The sequence below is a fragment of the Cotesia typhae genome, unplaced genomic scaffold (assembly GCF_013202065.1).
Source record: "Cotesia typhae breed Kobodo isofemale line unplaced genomic scaffold, CoteBio_Ctyphae scaffold_152, whole genome shotgun sequence".
Classification (NCBI taxonomy): Eukaryota; Metazoa; Arthropoda; class Insecta; order Hymenoptera; family Braconidae; genus Cotesia; species Cotesia typhae.
The window spans coordinates 5,077,558-5,094,408 of NW_027423776.1; the positions used below are offsets into that span (position 1 = coordinate 5,077,558).

Here is a 16,851-nt window from a genome sequence, read left to right on the forward strand (position 1 = left end):
ACGTATGACAAATGAAAATCCATACGATTTTAATTGTTAAAAAATTAATTGATTCTGCGTTCGTTAACGTGTTTGCGAGTTCGGTGAATAAATTTTTTCATTCCATTCAATTTGAATTTTCTTTTTATAAAAAGTTTATTCACGAAAATTTATAGTTTAATGGTTTGACAAAATAAATAAAAATAAAAATGATGATACCCATTAATTAGTATTCATGGAAATAAAGCGCAATTGATGTGTAAATTACATCAGTAATGTGGAGCTTTGAGTTAAATTTTCAGAGCCGGCGTCATGTTGTGATTTATCGGTGCCGGATTTACAACTTACATCTAGACAGACTAGACACAGACACACAAGCCCTGAACACCAGTTATTTATCATCATTACTTTTGAATATTCATTACCACCTTCAGTTATTGTTCATTTTATTTTTCATTCATTTTTTAAATATTACTCCGTTCTTACAATACACGTATTAACTACAATACATTACAATATTTATAAATATATATTTGTCATTATAACATATATTATACGCTACTACTTAGATTCATTAAAAACAATTATTAATGATATCTCAGGCTTTCAATTAACGATGATTATTTTATTTAATTATATTCCAACAATTTTATATTATCAAAAAAAAAAAAAATATCAGCTATATGCAATACATAATTAAATGTCATTTATGATTTTTATGATGTAGTTTATGACAAAAATTGAAAAAATTTTAAATGCAATAATATTGATATAAATTATTAATTAATTAATCTGATATTTTTCTCTCAAATACAAACATTTAATTTTGAGCGTTACCAAAATAGACGAAAAAAATTAAATTGATTATTTTTATAAAAATTGAAGTGCGTTTTACTTAAATTCTAATTAAGTTCAATAGTTTGGTATGTAAATTATAAGAATTAACTATTAATGTAAATCTGAAAACTAATAATAATAAATTGTAGTAATATTAATAATATAATAGTTAATTAAATATAAAAAAGTAAATTAATTGTCATCAGCATCGTCATCATCATCTGAAACATATTTTTTAGTTATCCTTTTCCGTCTACCCGTTCTGCTCTCACTTTTGCGTCCTTTTAATTTTATCTTCATCCTTACACTCGAGTCACCGTCCGATCCATCATCGCAGTCGCCTGGAGATGAGTTATTTCCTGGAATAAAATGTTATTTTATAAAAATTAAACTAGAGGACCCGAGTGACATTAATAAAAATAAAAAATAAAAATATCACTGACCATCGTCTGAAACAGAACCCTCGGCTTCGAGCCTCTGTCGTGCGTTTGTAAAAACAGATTCCAAGACTATTGAATCTTCGTGGATTGGCGAGGCTTCTTCATTATAAATTTGGGCATTTTTACACAGTTGAATGAAATCTTTTTCCAATTCATCAACACTGGAGTACTGAAAATATAATTCATTAGTTATATATTAAATTCAATTATTTTAAAAGTAAAAAATTTATCACGTTATTATATGTGAATCTTCCAACTTTTATGGGAATAAAAATTGACAATAAAAAAAATAAGTTATAAATCTCTTGTAGAATGTCAAGACTTAAGACAGTTTCTTGTTAACTTACGAGTTAAGTTTACGAGAAAAGTTTTCCGAAAGTAATAAAAAAGTGCCATCGAGTCAATTAATTTAACAACTAATTTTAAAATCTCCGTTAAATCTAAATAAACTACCGCGAAAACACTTGGAATAAGTAATTATCTTAAGGTTTATTGCTAATTAAAAATGAAAGACCAAATTTTTCTAGACCAACGACTATTTTAAAACTAACGTCAAACTTTTCTAGCTAAATAATTCAATATGTGTGTACTTACTTTGCCTTCATCAACTTTCTTTAATAATTTATTAATGGTCAGTGGCTTCTTTATTACGTCGTAATAATCAGGTAATTCTCGGCGCGACGGCAATCTCATAAAAGGCTCACTGAGCAATCTACCATCAGTGCTGTCAGTGTAATTAACAACAACCATCAGTAGCTTTTTCATAGATTTCCGTAATTTCATATCAACCGACGGACCAGGACCGCTGCTGCTTCCAGCACCACGACGTTTTTTCTGGACCGGTTCCTCATCTTCTTCGCCTCTCTTGCGTCGCTTGCGAGTTTTCTTCTTCTTCTTATCGTCTTCCTCCTCGTCATCAAACTCAACGCCGTCATCGTCGATTGCTTTCAACCACTCTTTTTCCGTCAAACTGTCTGTATAATCGACTTCCTTACGCTGTCGAGAACCACGTCCCAAGAAACGCTCCTCATCTTCTTCGTAAGTCCAGCGTTCAACTTCATCGTCGTCTTTCACCAACCAGTCAGGTAACTCATTTTCTTCCAGCAACCGCGATTTACGATTGGGACCTGATTTAGCTTCTTCACGCCGTCGTTCCAGGTCTAATTTTTGGAAGGCCTCAAACTCACCCTCGGATCTAGCAATCATCTGATTAACTGTTTCATCATCTGGTACTTCGTTTTCTTCTTCATCATCAGCGTCATCTTGATGCAATATACTCTGTAAGAATTGCTGTCTTTCACTTCCTGTTGATTTCTGGTCAAACATACCAGCCTGAATAACTTTTTCATCCATATTCAACTTATACCGCGCAGCAGCTAATATTCTCTCTTCGACTGAGTTAACAGTCATCAAACGTAGTACTCTTACTTCATTCTTTTGTCCAATACGATGAGCACGATCTTGAGCTTGCAAATCTTGGTGAGGATTCCAATCAGAATCGAATATAACTACAGTATCAGCGGCTTGTAAATTTAGACCCAAACCTCCAGCACGAGTTGACAGTAAGAATAAGAAATATTGTGATCCAGGATCGTTGAATCTCTTCAATAAGTCACCACGATCTTCGGCTTTGGTTGTACCATCCAAACGTAAATATTTAAAGCCACGCCAGCTCAAGTAGTCCTCCATTATCGTCATCAATTGAGTCATTTGACAAAACAGCAGTACTCGATGGTTAGTTGCCTTCAATTTTGGTAGTATACGATCTAACAACTCAAACTTACCAGATGCTCGATATAAATCTGGACCTGATACTGTATGTGAACCCTGAACGCCTATATGTTCACAATATTTTTCTTCAATAGCTTGGAACATAAACGGATGATTACATAATTTACGCAATTGTACAATAGTATTCATTAGTGCTTTCGCACCACCTTTTCCTTGTTTTCCTTTCTCTGAACCATCAGTCAACAGTACACCTTTGCTCTGCATATGTCTGTACAATACTTTCTGCAGACCAGACATGTCACACTTGATAATATACTCAACTTTGTCAGGTAACTGAGATTCTACTTCTTTTTTCAAACGTCGCAACAAGAAAGGTCGCAGCACTTTATGAAGACGACGGATGATAAGAATTGTTTCTTCTTCATTCAACTCCACTTTTTCTCCGGTAGTAGCGAACGGTGCATTAAACCATTGCTCAAACGTACTACATGATTTGAAAATTGAGGGTAACAAAAAGTTCAGGAGCGCCCAAAGCTCAGGTAATTTGTTTTGCAAGGGAGTACCGGTCAATAATAACCGATGTGGCGCTAAATAATGTGTATTTAATACTTGCGTTAATTTACAATGATGATTCTTCATTCTGTGACCTTCATCAATGATCATATACTTCCACTGTAGCTTAGCCAGTACGCTTTTGTCCTTGATAACGTATTCATAGGTGGTCAACAGTACATTGAACTTGGTAGCTCGCATTTGAGATTGTATCGCCCGTCGTCCCGCCGGTGAACCTTTGTAGGAAACAACAACGACACTCGGAGCCCACTTTTCGAACTCAAGAACCCAATTAGATAGTGTTGACAAAGGAACGATGATTAAAAACGGTCCATTGACCTTCTTCTTCTCCATAAGATGTGTAACGAGCGCAATAGTTTGTATTGTCTTACCGAGACCCATTTCGTCAGCTAAAATACCATTGAGATTGTTGTTAAACAATGACACCAACCACTCGAGACCTTTTATCTGATACTCTTTGAGTATACCATTAACCATAATTGAGGCTTGTTCAGTAACACTCTCATGTACTGTATGTGCAATACTGTAATAAGTCTGCTCTTCAGTTTTATACTCATCATCCTCAACTTTGGCTTTGTTTAATTTTTTCTTAGTTTCACTGACAGAGTCACCTGCACCACTATTATTATCGGCAGCAGAAGCAGCCGACGAATCACCGGTTTTAGCTTTTTGTTCAGATACATTTTCTTCTTCATCTTCATCATCGTCTTCTTCACTATCAGATTCCATAACTTCCCAACCAGGATGAGACTCCATAAAACCGTTCAATTGACTCATCATGGGAGCGTCGTCACCTGTCAACGTACGTCCAGTACTTACTTCATAAACATGAACACGCGTGTCTTCAGCCGGAGTACCATCTTCATTGACCGGGGTACCGTCTTGCAACTTTTTCTTCTTCTTCTTGCGTTTCTGCTCTTCAACTTGTTTTCGTTTCTGCTCCATTTTGTGCTGTTTGACCATTTCCGTAAGATTACTAATATACTCATCAGTTTGAGACAATAAAAATGCCAACCTTTTGTCTTTTTTCTGATCAATAAGCTTACGATATCCTTCTTCATCTTCAGCCATCAAACGACGCATACGTTCTTTCTCAATACGTTCTTGTTCCTTCTTCTGTTCACGCTCAGCATTCGCGTGATAATTCAGCACTGCTTTGTTCAACCGCGACATTTTAGCAACATTATTACGATGAAATTCTTTCCAATCTTTGCCGTGTTGCAAAACAGAGGTCAAAAACTCTTGATGCTTCTGTCGGCGTTTGCGTTCTGCTTCAAGTTTTTGTTGTTTTTCCAATTTCTCAGTAGCACGAGCTTCCCGTAATCCTTGACGTTTCGTACGTTTGTAAGCTTTGACATTAACAGCAGTTTCAAGCGTCGTATCCTTACGAGTACAAGCAATTATTTCAGAACGCAGTTGACGTTGGAAGTTAAGTACGCGTAGCATACGTAATTCTATCTGAGCTTGAATACGAAGATCCTCAGGCATGTTTGTCGGCAAATTGCTCAACTGTTCCATACGTAGAGCAATTCTTGTTGCTACACGATTTTCACGCTCCTGAAGAATAACTAGAGGATCTAATCCAGCTGGTTTAACGACACTCGTAACGCGGTTACTTTTATTACTGACTTGCTGTTGTTGGTGTTGCTGCAATTGTTGAGACGGTTGAGAGCCAGGTCGAGGGGGCCCATTGACACCTGAAACCTGAAGAGGACCTGCAGGTGTACCAGGTCTTTGAGTAGAATCATTTGGTCGATTTAAGCCAGGTGGTGGAGCTGCTCCTTGAACTGCAAGAGCTAGTTGCTGAGAAAGCGGTTGATTCCGCGCTAGTAAACGATAAGCCATTATTTGAACGCGAAGCTGTTGAAATTGCTGAGTAGTGAACCTATCATTCGCCCCGCCTTGACCACGAGCACGGAGAGCTAGTAATTGTGAGTACCGAGGATCTTCTTGGAGACCTTTTTCTTCCATTGAGTCGATGGCTTTTTGCAGAGCACTAAGATTTTCTTGTCCAGTTCCAGAGCCACTAGGTGGACCACTAGGAGCCGGAGGCATTGAATTACCTGGTCCTCCAGGTCCCATTGGTCCGAGCGGTTGATTTTGAGCTCCTGGCGGCATCGGACCCATTCCCGGAGGTCCTGGCGGCCCACCAGGTCCACCTGGGCCTCCAGAATTGTTGACACTCATCGGTCCGGGTCCTCCAGGTCCCATTTGACTCGCAGGTCCACCTGGAGGCATCTGATTGGGTCCCGACCCAGGCATCATCGGTCCGCCAGGTCCCATTTGGTTTCCAGGTCCAGAATTAGGACCCATTTGGACAGCTGGACCTGGACCTGGAGCACCAGGTCCTCCCATATTCATTGGAACACCTGGACCACCAGGCCCGATGTTCATTTGACTTCCTGGACCACTCATATTCATTTGAGGGTGTCCATTCGCGCCGTGACCTTGATTAGGTGGACACATATTGGGAGGAGGGCCTGGCATCGGGCCACCAGGACCCATCGATGGACCCTGAGGACCACCAGGCATAGGACCCTGAGGACCGCCAGGCATTGATGGATTCATGTGTCCTGGACCTGGCGGTATCGGTCCAGGTCCTGAGCCCATATTTATGTGTCCAGATGGTGGAGGTCCTTGCATATGCCCCGGTCCACTCGGTATTTGGTTATTTGGCCCTTGCATGTGCGGTACTGGTGGTCCACCGGGTCCTATATGACCTGGGCCCATTTGATTTGGTCCTAAAAAATATTTTCAAGTTAAAAATTACTGTTAATATAAATAATTGAAATTATTATCGATAGTTACCTCCAGGTACCATATTCGGTGGCCCTCCAGGGAACATCTGTCCTGAACCTAGCGGAGGTGGTCCTCCCGGTCCCATTTGATTTGGTCCCATATGTCCGGCACTTGGAGGTCCACCCATCTGTCCTGGCATCATTGGTCCTCCGGGTCCTTGCGCTCCTGAAGGTGCTCCTGGTGGGCCCTGGAATAAAAAAAAAATTTCTTTAGTTTTCAGAAACAATAATATTTTCTTTCAGTTTTTTTTTTTTTTTTTTAAATCTTAAATTATTAATCTCAAAGAAGATTTATCAACATAATTTAAAAATCTGATCAATAAAAGTGAACTCATCACATCATATAAATAAATTCTATCGTAATAATAGACTATAATATAAAATAAAAATGAACGAGTCTATTATTATGTATGCTTTGTCAGGATTAAATTTCTATCCACCGTGCAATAATATTATTTATTACAACTCATATAATCATATCACACCGTGTGACGTCTTGATTATTGTGACTATCTGCGTGATTATTTATGGTTCATCTCTGACATTGAAAACCAAGTATTAGATATAATATATAATAATATTGTATATATTTTTGTAATACTAAATATTAAAAGTTTCATTATTTGTTTACACAGACTTGGAAATTTTTTTACTCAATTTATCAACATATTTATAATATAACATAATTATTATAATCACATCTATCAGCTGGCGTAACAGATAAGACGATAAATAAAATACAAATGCAAATGGTTATCAGCGCGTCAATTATAATTCCAATAGTAATAGAATCACATTTTATAATTTCCATCACGTATGGATTTAATGAAATTTTCCATTGCTCAAACTAAAACTACGTTATGTCATTCAGAATCTACGTAAACTTGAACTTTTAATTTAATCATCGATAAATAAGATTTTTATATCGAACAATGAAATTTAGACAAAAGACGTGAGCAATAATTGTCAAGTTGATTAATATAACAGCCGCTTTATTTCTTCCGAGAGTATTTCATTTACCCTTTGATTATTTTCTGCTAATGATAATGACAGCGGCGGTTAGGTAGAATAAGAAACATACGGAATAAATCAGGAAGTTGATGATAGATACCAGATATCCTAAAACAATATTACAAAGCTAAGTGTAAGGTTGTAAACATGCCCCTGGAACGTGATTACGTGTTGCTAGAAGCGTGAACGCAGCATGCTGTGTTGATTGTAAATTTATAAGTATGTGAATGTATTATATGAGTATGTGAGTATATGGAAACATAAAGTACAGAGGAACGAGCGAAAAAGAGTTGACAAAAAAAAAAAAAAAAAAAAAAAAAAACGTTTATCCACTGGTTCAATACAGGTGACACATTGTTAACACGTGGTTTCCTACACCTATTACTTAAATTACGCTCGATTGCTCACTTATCTGATGTGAACATTGTTTACTTTTATTTATTTTATTATATATTTAGAAATTTTTGGTCATGATTTTTTTAGATGTTTATTTTGAATTTATTTACTTGTTTGATTCATAGTATTGAAATTAATTATTTTTAATTTGATCATTTTTTTGTGAAAAATTTTCTGGGTTACAATTCAGTTTTCTACTTGTCACTTCGAAAATTTTTTATTCAAATTGAATTGTTTTTTTTAAGATTTATAATTAAATTTTGAATCAATTCAAAATTACGGGTAATAAGTTAATTTCTCATCCCAATTATTTTAACGTTCTTATAAATTGAACCGAAAAAAAATTTAATTTTTTTAATAAATATTTTCGTAAATACTTTGATGAATTTTTTTTATATTTTTTTATACACATTTTTTTGTCAAATAAAACTAAAAAAAATGATCAAATTTCCGTTATATTTACTCTCATAAATATTAAGTTATTTTAATTGTAATTATTTATATCAATTAATTCACTCTTGTTATTATTACTTTCAATAATAACAAAAAATTCAGTATGAATTTTAGTGAAACTCAATTAAGCTGATTTTCAATAATTTTTACATTTCTTGAACTAAAAATTTTTTTAATTATATTCTAAGAAAATTTACTCATAGTTTTCTCAATTTTCTACAATTTCATACTTTTAGCTTTTTTTTAAATTCATTATTAAAAAAAAAAAAAAAAAAAAGTTTAAAGTTGAATTAGAAAAAAATCAACCCAAAAATTTCTTCTCCCAACTCAACACTTAAAGATTAGGTAAATATTTACAAGTGAGGTCAACCCCATTTTGGGCCATAACTAAGTGATAAATTAACATTTTCAAATTTTGTTTTTTTTTTATTCTGCTTGTTTTTACGGCGCATTCGTGATAAAAAATATCGTGAAAGAAAAGAATAAAGCTTTCTTGCCTTCAAAAGTTGGAAAAAATTTTGACTCTTATGTTTTTGAAAAAATTTCTATTGTGGGGGCATATCTTCCACCCACTCCTGAGTAATTAATTGTTATTATTTATAATTATTTAATTATTAATTATTATTATTTATAATTATCATTTATAATTGTTTAATCGTTACTATTCGTTAGTTATAGCGCGTTAAATAATATAGTTAATATTTTATTATTTAAGTTGAAATTTTTCTACAACGCTATTAAGTTGGAAAAACGTGAGTTGTATCGCATCACCATAAATTATACCGGATTATAATTTATTTGGTGATGCCAAGCAACTGATAGAGTCTCGTCCGCTTCAAGGACATTTTGGGAAATTTTATTTTATTGTAATTGCATTGCAAGTAATAAAATTCACATCCGCAGTTGACGAGACCCTAATAAAAGTATTGTATTAGGATTAAAAATATGTATAAGTTTGTTTGTAAGAAGTTTAAGGGTTTTTCCCAAACCTTCCCATAAAAATCCCAATAACCTTTCGTTTTCTAAAAAGCAATTAAAGGATTAGAAACTTATGTCGCATGGCCAACGACCGGGTCCTTGAGTCCACTGATTGCTTTTACATATATTTCTACCGATATTCCTCAACTATACTTCTACTTCTGTAATTTTCCATACCTTCAGAATATACATCTATATTTATACCTACTTGTACCTAGACCCATACTTTCGTACAAGTAAGTACTCCTACCTTTAATTTACTTTCTTTATACTTCCATTAAGTACCCCCTACCTCTTGAGAGGTCAGAGGCCTAGATAGACACTTGAAGAAAATTAGTCAGTCCCGAAAACCCATTAGTTTCACCTCGTCTTAAGTACACGCGTGTAATTCTAGATAGATTATTTTAAATAAACGTTATTAGACTAAAAATACTTCTATTTGCTCACTAGCAACCCGCACATCTCAAACTATTTTATTTTTTTCTTTGAAAAGTAGATAAAAAAACGAACAATTAAAAAAAAAAAAAAAAAAAAAGATATCACAATTTTCTCAAAAATTGATAAATTTTTTTGAAAATTCGTAACATTTGTTAAACTTGTGATAATTTTATTTTTATTTATTTATTGTTCATTTTTTTTATGTATTTTTCAAAAAAAAAATTATACCAATCAAATCAAATAGAAATTTTGTTCAAAAAATAGAAAATTAAAATGATTGACTCGACTTGTAAATATTTACTAAAAATTATAATATAACAATCATAAATGAATTTTTATAAAGACTAAAAAATATTAAAACACAATAAGTTAAATTTACACTGAGGTAAAATAATAGTTGGCGAAGAAAAGTTAAAAAAAAGTATATAAATATATAAAAATAAAAATAATAGGGAAATGAATGGTATCAAGCAGGATGTATGTATTGGAAAAATAACTTAATGTAGTGGGGTTGTAGAGCTTTTGCATAAGTAGTGCGCTTCCGCAAATATTACGTCACTTGTGTGTAAGACCCAGTGGATAACATTTCATAATTTTATTGTTAGAATTAATTTATAATTTATAATTTATACTTGAAATAAAATAAAAATGGCGAGTCAAAAAGAATTGGATTACTGTTATGACTTTGTTATGAAACTGACCATTGAATCGGCGAAGGTATTCCTTTTTTTATTTATATATAAAACTATTTAATGATTAATGATAGATGGTACTTTATCTGACATGAGACGATGTATTAATAGACAGAGTAATTTATTGAAAGATTGATAAGTGGTGATGTGAAGGGCTAGATGTATTACATTTATATGTTGAAGAATTTTTATTGATCTGACATTTCAGATAATCAGAGATGCAATACAAGGTGGAAAAAATATTGAAACTAAAGCTGGTGACTGGGACTTAGTTACTGAGTACGACAAAAAAGTTGAACAAATTTTGATTGAAGGCCTTGTTAAAGAATTCCCTACCCACAAGTACGTATCGTTTTTTAAAACTTCTCAGCTATTTTTAGATATTATTTTACGAAAATTTTTCCACGGAAAATTTCGATATGATGAAATTGTTTTATTTTATTTTATTTTATTCAAAAGCTATTTGCAAGTAATGTTTTCTAATAGTTTGGCTGTTTAGTCACTGAAATAGATTTCAACTGACAAGGTCTTGATAGATATTAATTTTATACCAACGTTTTGTCTTGTGTATTTTCTCTGGTCAATATATTTTTATATTAGACAAATCTACTTTTTTTTTTTTATTTAAAGATTTATGGTTTTTTTCAAGTGTCAGAACATATATAAAAATTTAATTCATAATTAACTTTTAAAATAGTTTAGAAAATTATTTTTGAATTAATAAAATATTTTATTAGTGTATGTGTAGTGGTTCGTTAAAAATGAATAATATTTTTCGAAGAAAATTGCGATATCAGTATTGAAAATTTTAAGAAAAATGATTTCATTATTTTTATCTCGGTTGTAAAGAAATAATTTTGCATAACAATCGTGCAGAAAATTTTTCCATGCATAAAAATTTAATTACAAAAAACTAATAAGATTTTTTAATGGAAATTCTTTCAATTGCGTGTTTAAAATTTTAAAAATTATTAAAAAAAAAAAAAAAAATTGCAGCATAATTTTTTTTTAATTAAATAATTGTAGTATTTTTTACAATTAAAAAAATTCAAAAATCTTTTAATATTTGAAAGTTAATAATGCTTAATTAATTCATCAAATAATATTAAAAATTTTAAGAATAATTTTATATAATTTAAGAAAACTATTTACAAATAATAAAAAAAAATTATAGACTTATTTTATCCTAAAATAATTCTAACATTTTTTACAATAACAAAATTTCAAGAATTATCAAATATTATCTAGTTGGAAAAAATTTTTCTACACTAATTGTTCTAAATTAATTTAACTTGCTCACGGTCAAAATGTTTAATAATTTTATTAATGTTCATATTCTTTTTTATAATTTTTAAAATTGAATTAATTAATCAATTATTTCAGATTCATAGGAGAAGAAACGGTATCAAAAACGAACATCCTTCCAGAATTAACAAACGCGCCGACCTGGATAATCGACCCGATTGACGGAACGACAAACTTTGTCCACGCATTTCCCCACACCTGCATATCAATAGCGCTCCTGGTGAATCAGGAATCAGAAATCGGGATTGTTTACAACCCAGTTCTCGAGCAAATGTTTACAGCGCGACGAGGACGCGGCGCTTATCTAAACGGGAAGCCGATCAAAAGTTCTGACGTCTTTGGTGAGTATTTACCAACCAATAATAAATTATAAATCATAAATCATAAATATAAACTATCAAGATCAAAAGTTCATTGATAATTTTAATTTAAATAAATCTGTTACGTATTTCAGAATTGCGACAATCTCTGGTGTGCATTGAAGCATCATACGCGACCATAGAAGACATCAGGGACATAATCCTCGGTCGGTTCGAGGCATTTGTTACAATAGCCCACGGAATAAGAACTCTTGGATCCGCAGCGTTGACACTTTGCTATGTGGCGATGGGGGCCGCAGATGTTTATCACACCGACAATTTAATGCCCTGGGACGTTGCTGCGGGTGTTCTGATAATCCGCGAAGCCGGCGGTCATGTTATCGATACATCTGGCGGAGATTTCAATATCATGAAGCCCAGAGTGCTGGCTATGGGAAATCGAAAACTTGCACCCGAGCTGGTCGAGCTTGTCAGACTTGCTGATGTTAAAACTCACCGGCGACGTGTTAATGATAAAAAATCTAGTGAATAATTTATCAACCTGTTTCATTTATTTTTTAATTTTATATAAATTTATTATTATTGATGTAATTTAATTATTATTGATTGTTAATAATTGATAATTATGACGGAGGTATACAAAGAGAATTAGCATTAGCAACTCTGATGTATTTATTCGCTTTGAATATATCATCATATCACAATAAGTTTATTATTTTTAATTGATTGATAATTGATGACTAAATCACTCGATGAGTGCAAGAATATTTCTAGTTTCTACGGAGTTATCAAACTGTTCATTGATAATTTTCTTTTCTAGTTATTTACAAAATTATTTTATTTTTGTAAATAAAAATTTTTTTTTCTTCTTTAAATTTTACGGTGAATTTATGTAAATTTTTTAAGCAATTGTATTAAATTTTTTTATTGTCGTGTAAACTATGTTTTATATTTATAAAAAAATTTTAACTGAGAATTATTTTATAAAATATTTTTAAGAATAATTTTTGTGTTTATTGAAATATTGTATAAATTATAATAAATTGATAATTCATTTTTTTCAAGCCTTAAAATTGTTTAAAGTTTTTAAAAATTATAATTTTTACTAAAAAATTGATTTATAAAAAATTTTTTATTTATAATTATCTGCAATCATAAATGTCAGAACAATAACCATTTTTCAAATCCAATTATCACTATCTTTGAAATACGATAAAAATTTATTGATAAATAAAAACATTAAAATTTTTTTTTCTGAATTTAAATGTGAAAAAAAATATTTTTGATATAATTTATATTTAAAAAAATGTATGAAGTAAATTAACATTAAATTTTAAATAAAAAAATTTAATATTTTCACCCGATAAGTAAACATTTTATTTAAAATGAAAAAACTTAAAAAAAAACAGTAAAATAAAATTCACTAAAGTGCGCAACACAGTTGAAAATAATAAACAATTAAAAATAATTATAAAAAAGTGTAACAAATTAATAAGATTTCATATCAGTGACACTTGAACAAAGACAAGAGATTATTATCTAGGAATAATAGTGATAAACGTCAAGGTATTTTACGTTATTTTAAGAACAAAATTTGATAGAAATTGCATTGATGTGAAACATTTCACCGGTAGCACATCTCTTTTAGTAATCTTAATTATTTAATATCGTAATTTGTGACTATTAAAATGGCAACGAATCAAGATATTGAAGAATACTTTGTGTTCGCTAAACAACTTGCACTACAAGCAGGCGAGGTATTTAAACTTAAAATTATCTTCCACAACTGAAGATAATTATTAACTGTTTCAGTTAATTTTTTATCTTTTGTCAAAAACAAAGTAAAAATTTTACTTTTTTAGATTTTGAAAACTGCTTTGAACCGTGAAAAAGTTGTTAAAATCAAAGGAGATTTTCGGGACCTTGTTACCGATGATGACCAAGCTATTGAAAATTTATTAATATCAAATTTGAGTAAAAAATTTCCTGATCACAAGTAAGTACTTTGTTTGTTATAAACTTATAAGATTTCATATCAATGACAATTTAAATCAATCAAGAGATTGCTGTCTCGGAATTGTGATAAAAAATATTTGAGTTTATTTAATTTATAAAAAAAACTTTTGTTATATCATTTAAATATTTTTTTTTTAATTATTTTATTGAATTTAAATGAAATTGAGAATTAATTTATTTTTAATTTAAAATTATTTTGAAAAGTTTATACTTGTAAAAAAAAAATTTTTCTAAGTATAATTAGATTGTGAATAGATCATTGTACATTTCAACAGGTTTATTGCTGAAGAGTCATACAACAAAGATGAACCATTAGAATTAACCGACGCACCTACATGGATTATTGATCCTATTGACGGCACAGTTAATTTTGTTCACGGGTTTCCACAATACTGTATATCAATCGGCCTAGCAATTAATAAAGAAATGACACTCGCTATTATTTACAACCCTCATTTCAAAGAATTATACACAGAAAAAAAAGGCCAAGGTGCGTTTTTAAATGATAAAAAAATTACAGTCTCAAAAACATCAAAATTGGAACTAGCACTGTTGAATATCGAGCCCGGTCTGTTAAAATCAGCGCCTAAGCGCGATATTGTATTAGGAAGAATAGAAGCATTGTCACGAGTAGCTGATGGGTAATGTGTCCAAATTTTTTACTTTTATTTATTCTAATAATAATAATTTCATTAATTAATAAAATTAATTTCAAACTTGAATTTAGAGTAAGAAATGTTGGGTCAGCAGTATTGGGACTAGCATACGTCGCAAAAGGTACAATGGACGGATTTCAGATAGATCATTTGAAACCTTGGGATGTTGCGGCTGGAATTCTGCTGGTTAGAGAAGCCGGTGGTACTGTTATAGATACCAAAGGTAATTTTTGTTAATTTTTTTTATAAATATTTCATGAGAAAGAATTAATAATTCAACGTTAATAGGAGGAGTTTTCAATGTCATGAAACCTAATACGATAGCAGCTGGTACAGAAGCACTTGCTTTAGAAATGTCCAAGCTAATAAATGATACAGATCTTCAGACACAGCGTAGACGACTCAAGAGAACGAGTTGATTGTAGATTTTTATGATTATTTATTTTGTAGAATATTATTTAATTATGATAGATTAAAATACTCAAACCTAAGAATAATTTAATTTAAAAAAATTGTAGTTAGTTGAGAAAATAAATGATTTCTTCAAGTTTAATTTACTTTGTTGATCTAGAGTGATCTTGGTGTCTTAATTTTCATTTATTTTTCTTTTACTCTATTATTTATCACACTTGTTAAATCATTAAATAAAAAAAAAATATTTTTAAAAATTCTCACTTACAATTCTTTCAAAATTTCTTCAAGTGGAATTTTTCTACTATTTTTTTTAAGATTTAATTTATTTTAAAAATTTTTTCAACAAATCAATTACAATAAAAAAAAAAATGCTTCTAAAAATGTTCACTTGTAATTTTTATTAATTTTCACATGTGAAACTTTTTAATTAATTTTTTTTTAATAATTCAATTGCTACAAAATTCTAAAAAAATTTTTTCTCACCTCCGGGCGGAAAGCGTCAATTTTGCTCCCGCTGCGCTAAACGAAAATGCCGCTTTCCGTTTCCGTCGAGGAGAAAAATAGTATACACACCACGGGCAGTAAATAAGAAAGCCTCAGATCACATGTTTATTGACCTCGGCTTCGCCTCGGACAACAATTACATGTGATCTGAGACATTTCTTATTTTCCTTCCCAAGGGGTGTAATATACTATTTATTTGAAATTAGCCAAATAAACGTTTTATTAAAATGGCAATACAATTTCATTACTATTAAATAAAATTGACTCTCAGTGTAAGATATCTTGAAAAGCCTATGGGTAAAACTAATGTTATTTATAAATTATACCTAGATAAAGAGATAAAATTTGCTGTAACAATAATCAAATTAATTATTATCTAATAATCAACAATAAATTACCTGGGGTCCCATATTAGGAGGCATTTGCTGCGGATGTGGTGGATAATTTTGTTGCTGAGGCGGCGGTTGAGGCGGTTGCGACATAGGTGGTCCACCAGGTCCAGGTCCCGGGCCAGGAGGTGGAGGAGGACCACCGGGATATCCTTGAGTCGGGCTGTGAGGATGATGTTGTGGAGGTCCCATCGGACTTCCCTGTGGGTTAGACGGCGACGGAGCTTGTGGCGGGCCCATTGGACTTGGAGCTTGTGGTGGTGGCATAGGTGATGATGAAGGCGATGGACTTGCCATATTATTACGATCAGTCTCCAGTGTAATTATCAATTAATTCCTGGCATCAATTATCTATCATTAATTTTATTTCCAATTAATTAATATTTATTTATTAATAATTAATATTTATTTAACTTTATTCTTTCGTCCTGAATAGTATTTACGAAAGAAATTATTCAACCGAATGACGACATTATCGCGATATTATGATTTTACGTATTGAAAAATTTAAAAGTGTACTTACTGCTTTGATTGTTACATAAATTACACATGCAACAATTATTATTCCTTTTCAACTATGTAAAAATCACTTTTTAAGTTCTTAAAATTATTTAATAACTTGGAAAAAATTAAACAACTAACAACTTTTGTTGTAATCTACATCACATACGCACAAGCCGTAGCCATTTTAATCGGCCTGGAAGCTTTTGGCTTGTAGTTTTAGAGGGCGCTAAATTAAAATTTTTTTCTCGAGCGGGAAATTTAAATATTTTTTTTCCTTTTTTATTGTGACAACTGTCTTTTAAAAATTTTTATAATACTGAAGTTAGCGGTCAGCTGTCGATTTTAAACATTTTTTTGACAAATTAATTACAATAAAAAAATGCTTCTAAAAATTTTTAAATGTGAAACTTTTGAATA

The 16,851-nt window shown here is 31.5% G+C and overlaps 3 protein-coding genes across 4 annotated transcripts; 2 read left to right on the forward strand and 1 right to left on the reverse strand.

Moving 5' to 3' along the window:
- Positions 1–116: 116 nt before the first annotated feature.
- Positions 117–16,606, reverse strand: LOC141536659 (ATP-dependent helicase brm-like). Of its 2 annotated transcripts, none has more exons than XM_074257330.1 (6): positions 16,454–16,606; positions 15,940–16,267; positions 6,369–6,546; positions 1,851–6,301; positions 1,260–1,425; positions 117–1,175 (listed from the first exon to the last, which is right to left on the reverse strand). In XM_074257330.1, exons 2-6 carry the CDS (start codon positions 16,225–16,227, stop codon positions 1,009–1,011), a joined length of 5,250 nt encoding a protein of 1,749 aa, XP_074113431.1. In that variant the 5' UTR covers positions 16,228–16,267; positions 16,454–16,606; the 3' UTR covers positions 117–1,008. The 2 variants fall into 2 exon arrangements, with proteins under 2 accessions (XP_074113431.1, XP_074113432.1); XM_074257331.1 differs by having other exon boundaries at positions 15,940–16,281; positions 16,454–16,595.
- On the forward strand, positions 9,947–12,657 carry LOC141536660 (inositol monophosphatase 1-like). Its single transcript, XM_074257332.1, has 4 exons — positions 9,947–10,351; positions 10,535–10,668; positions 11,710–11,972; positions 12,086–12,657. The coding sequence occupies exons 1-4, from the start codon at positions 10,283–10,285 to the stop codon at positions 12,481–12,483; spliced, it is 864 nt and encodes a 287-aa protein (XP_074113433.1). The 5' UTR covers positions 9,947–10,282; the 3' UTR covers positions 12,484–12,657.
- On the forward strand, positions 13,375–15,176 carry LOC141536661 (inositol monophosphatase 2-like). The gene is made up of 5 exons (XM_074257333.1): positions 13,375–13,708; positions 13,814–13,947; positions 14,243–14,608; positions 14,695–14,846; positions 14,912–15,176. The coding sequence occupies exons 1-5, from the start codon at positions 13,640–13,642 to the stop codon at positions 15,040–15,042; spliced, it is 852 nt and encodes a 283-aa protein (XP_074113434.1). The 5' UTR covers positions 13,375–13,639; the 3' UTR covers positions 15,043–15,176.
- Positions 16,607–16,851: the final 245 nt, after the last annotated feature.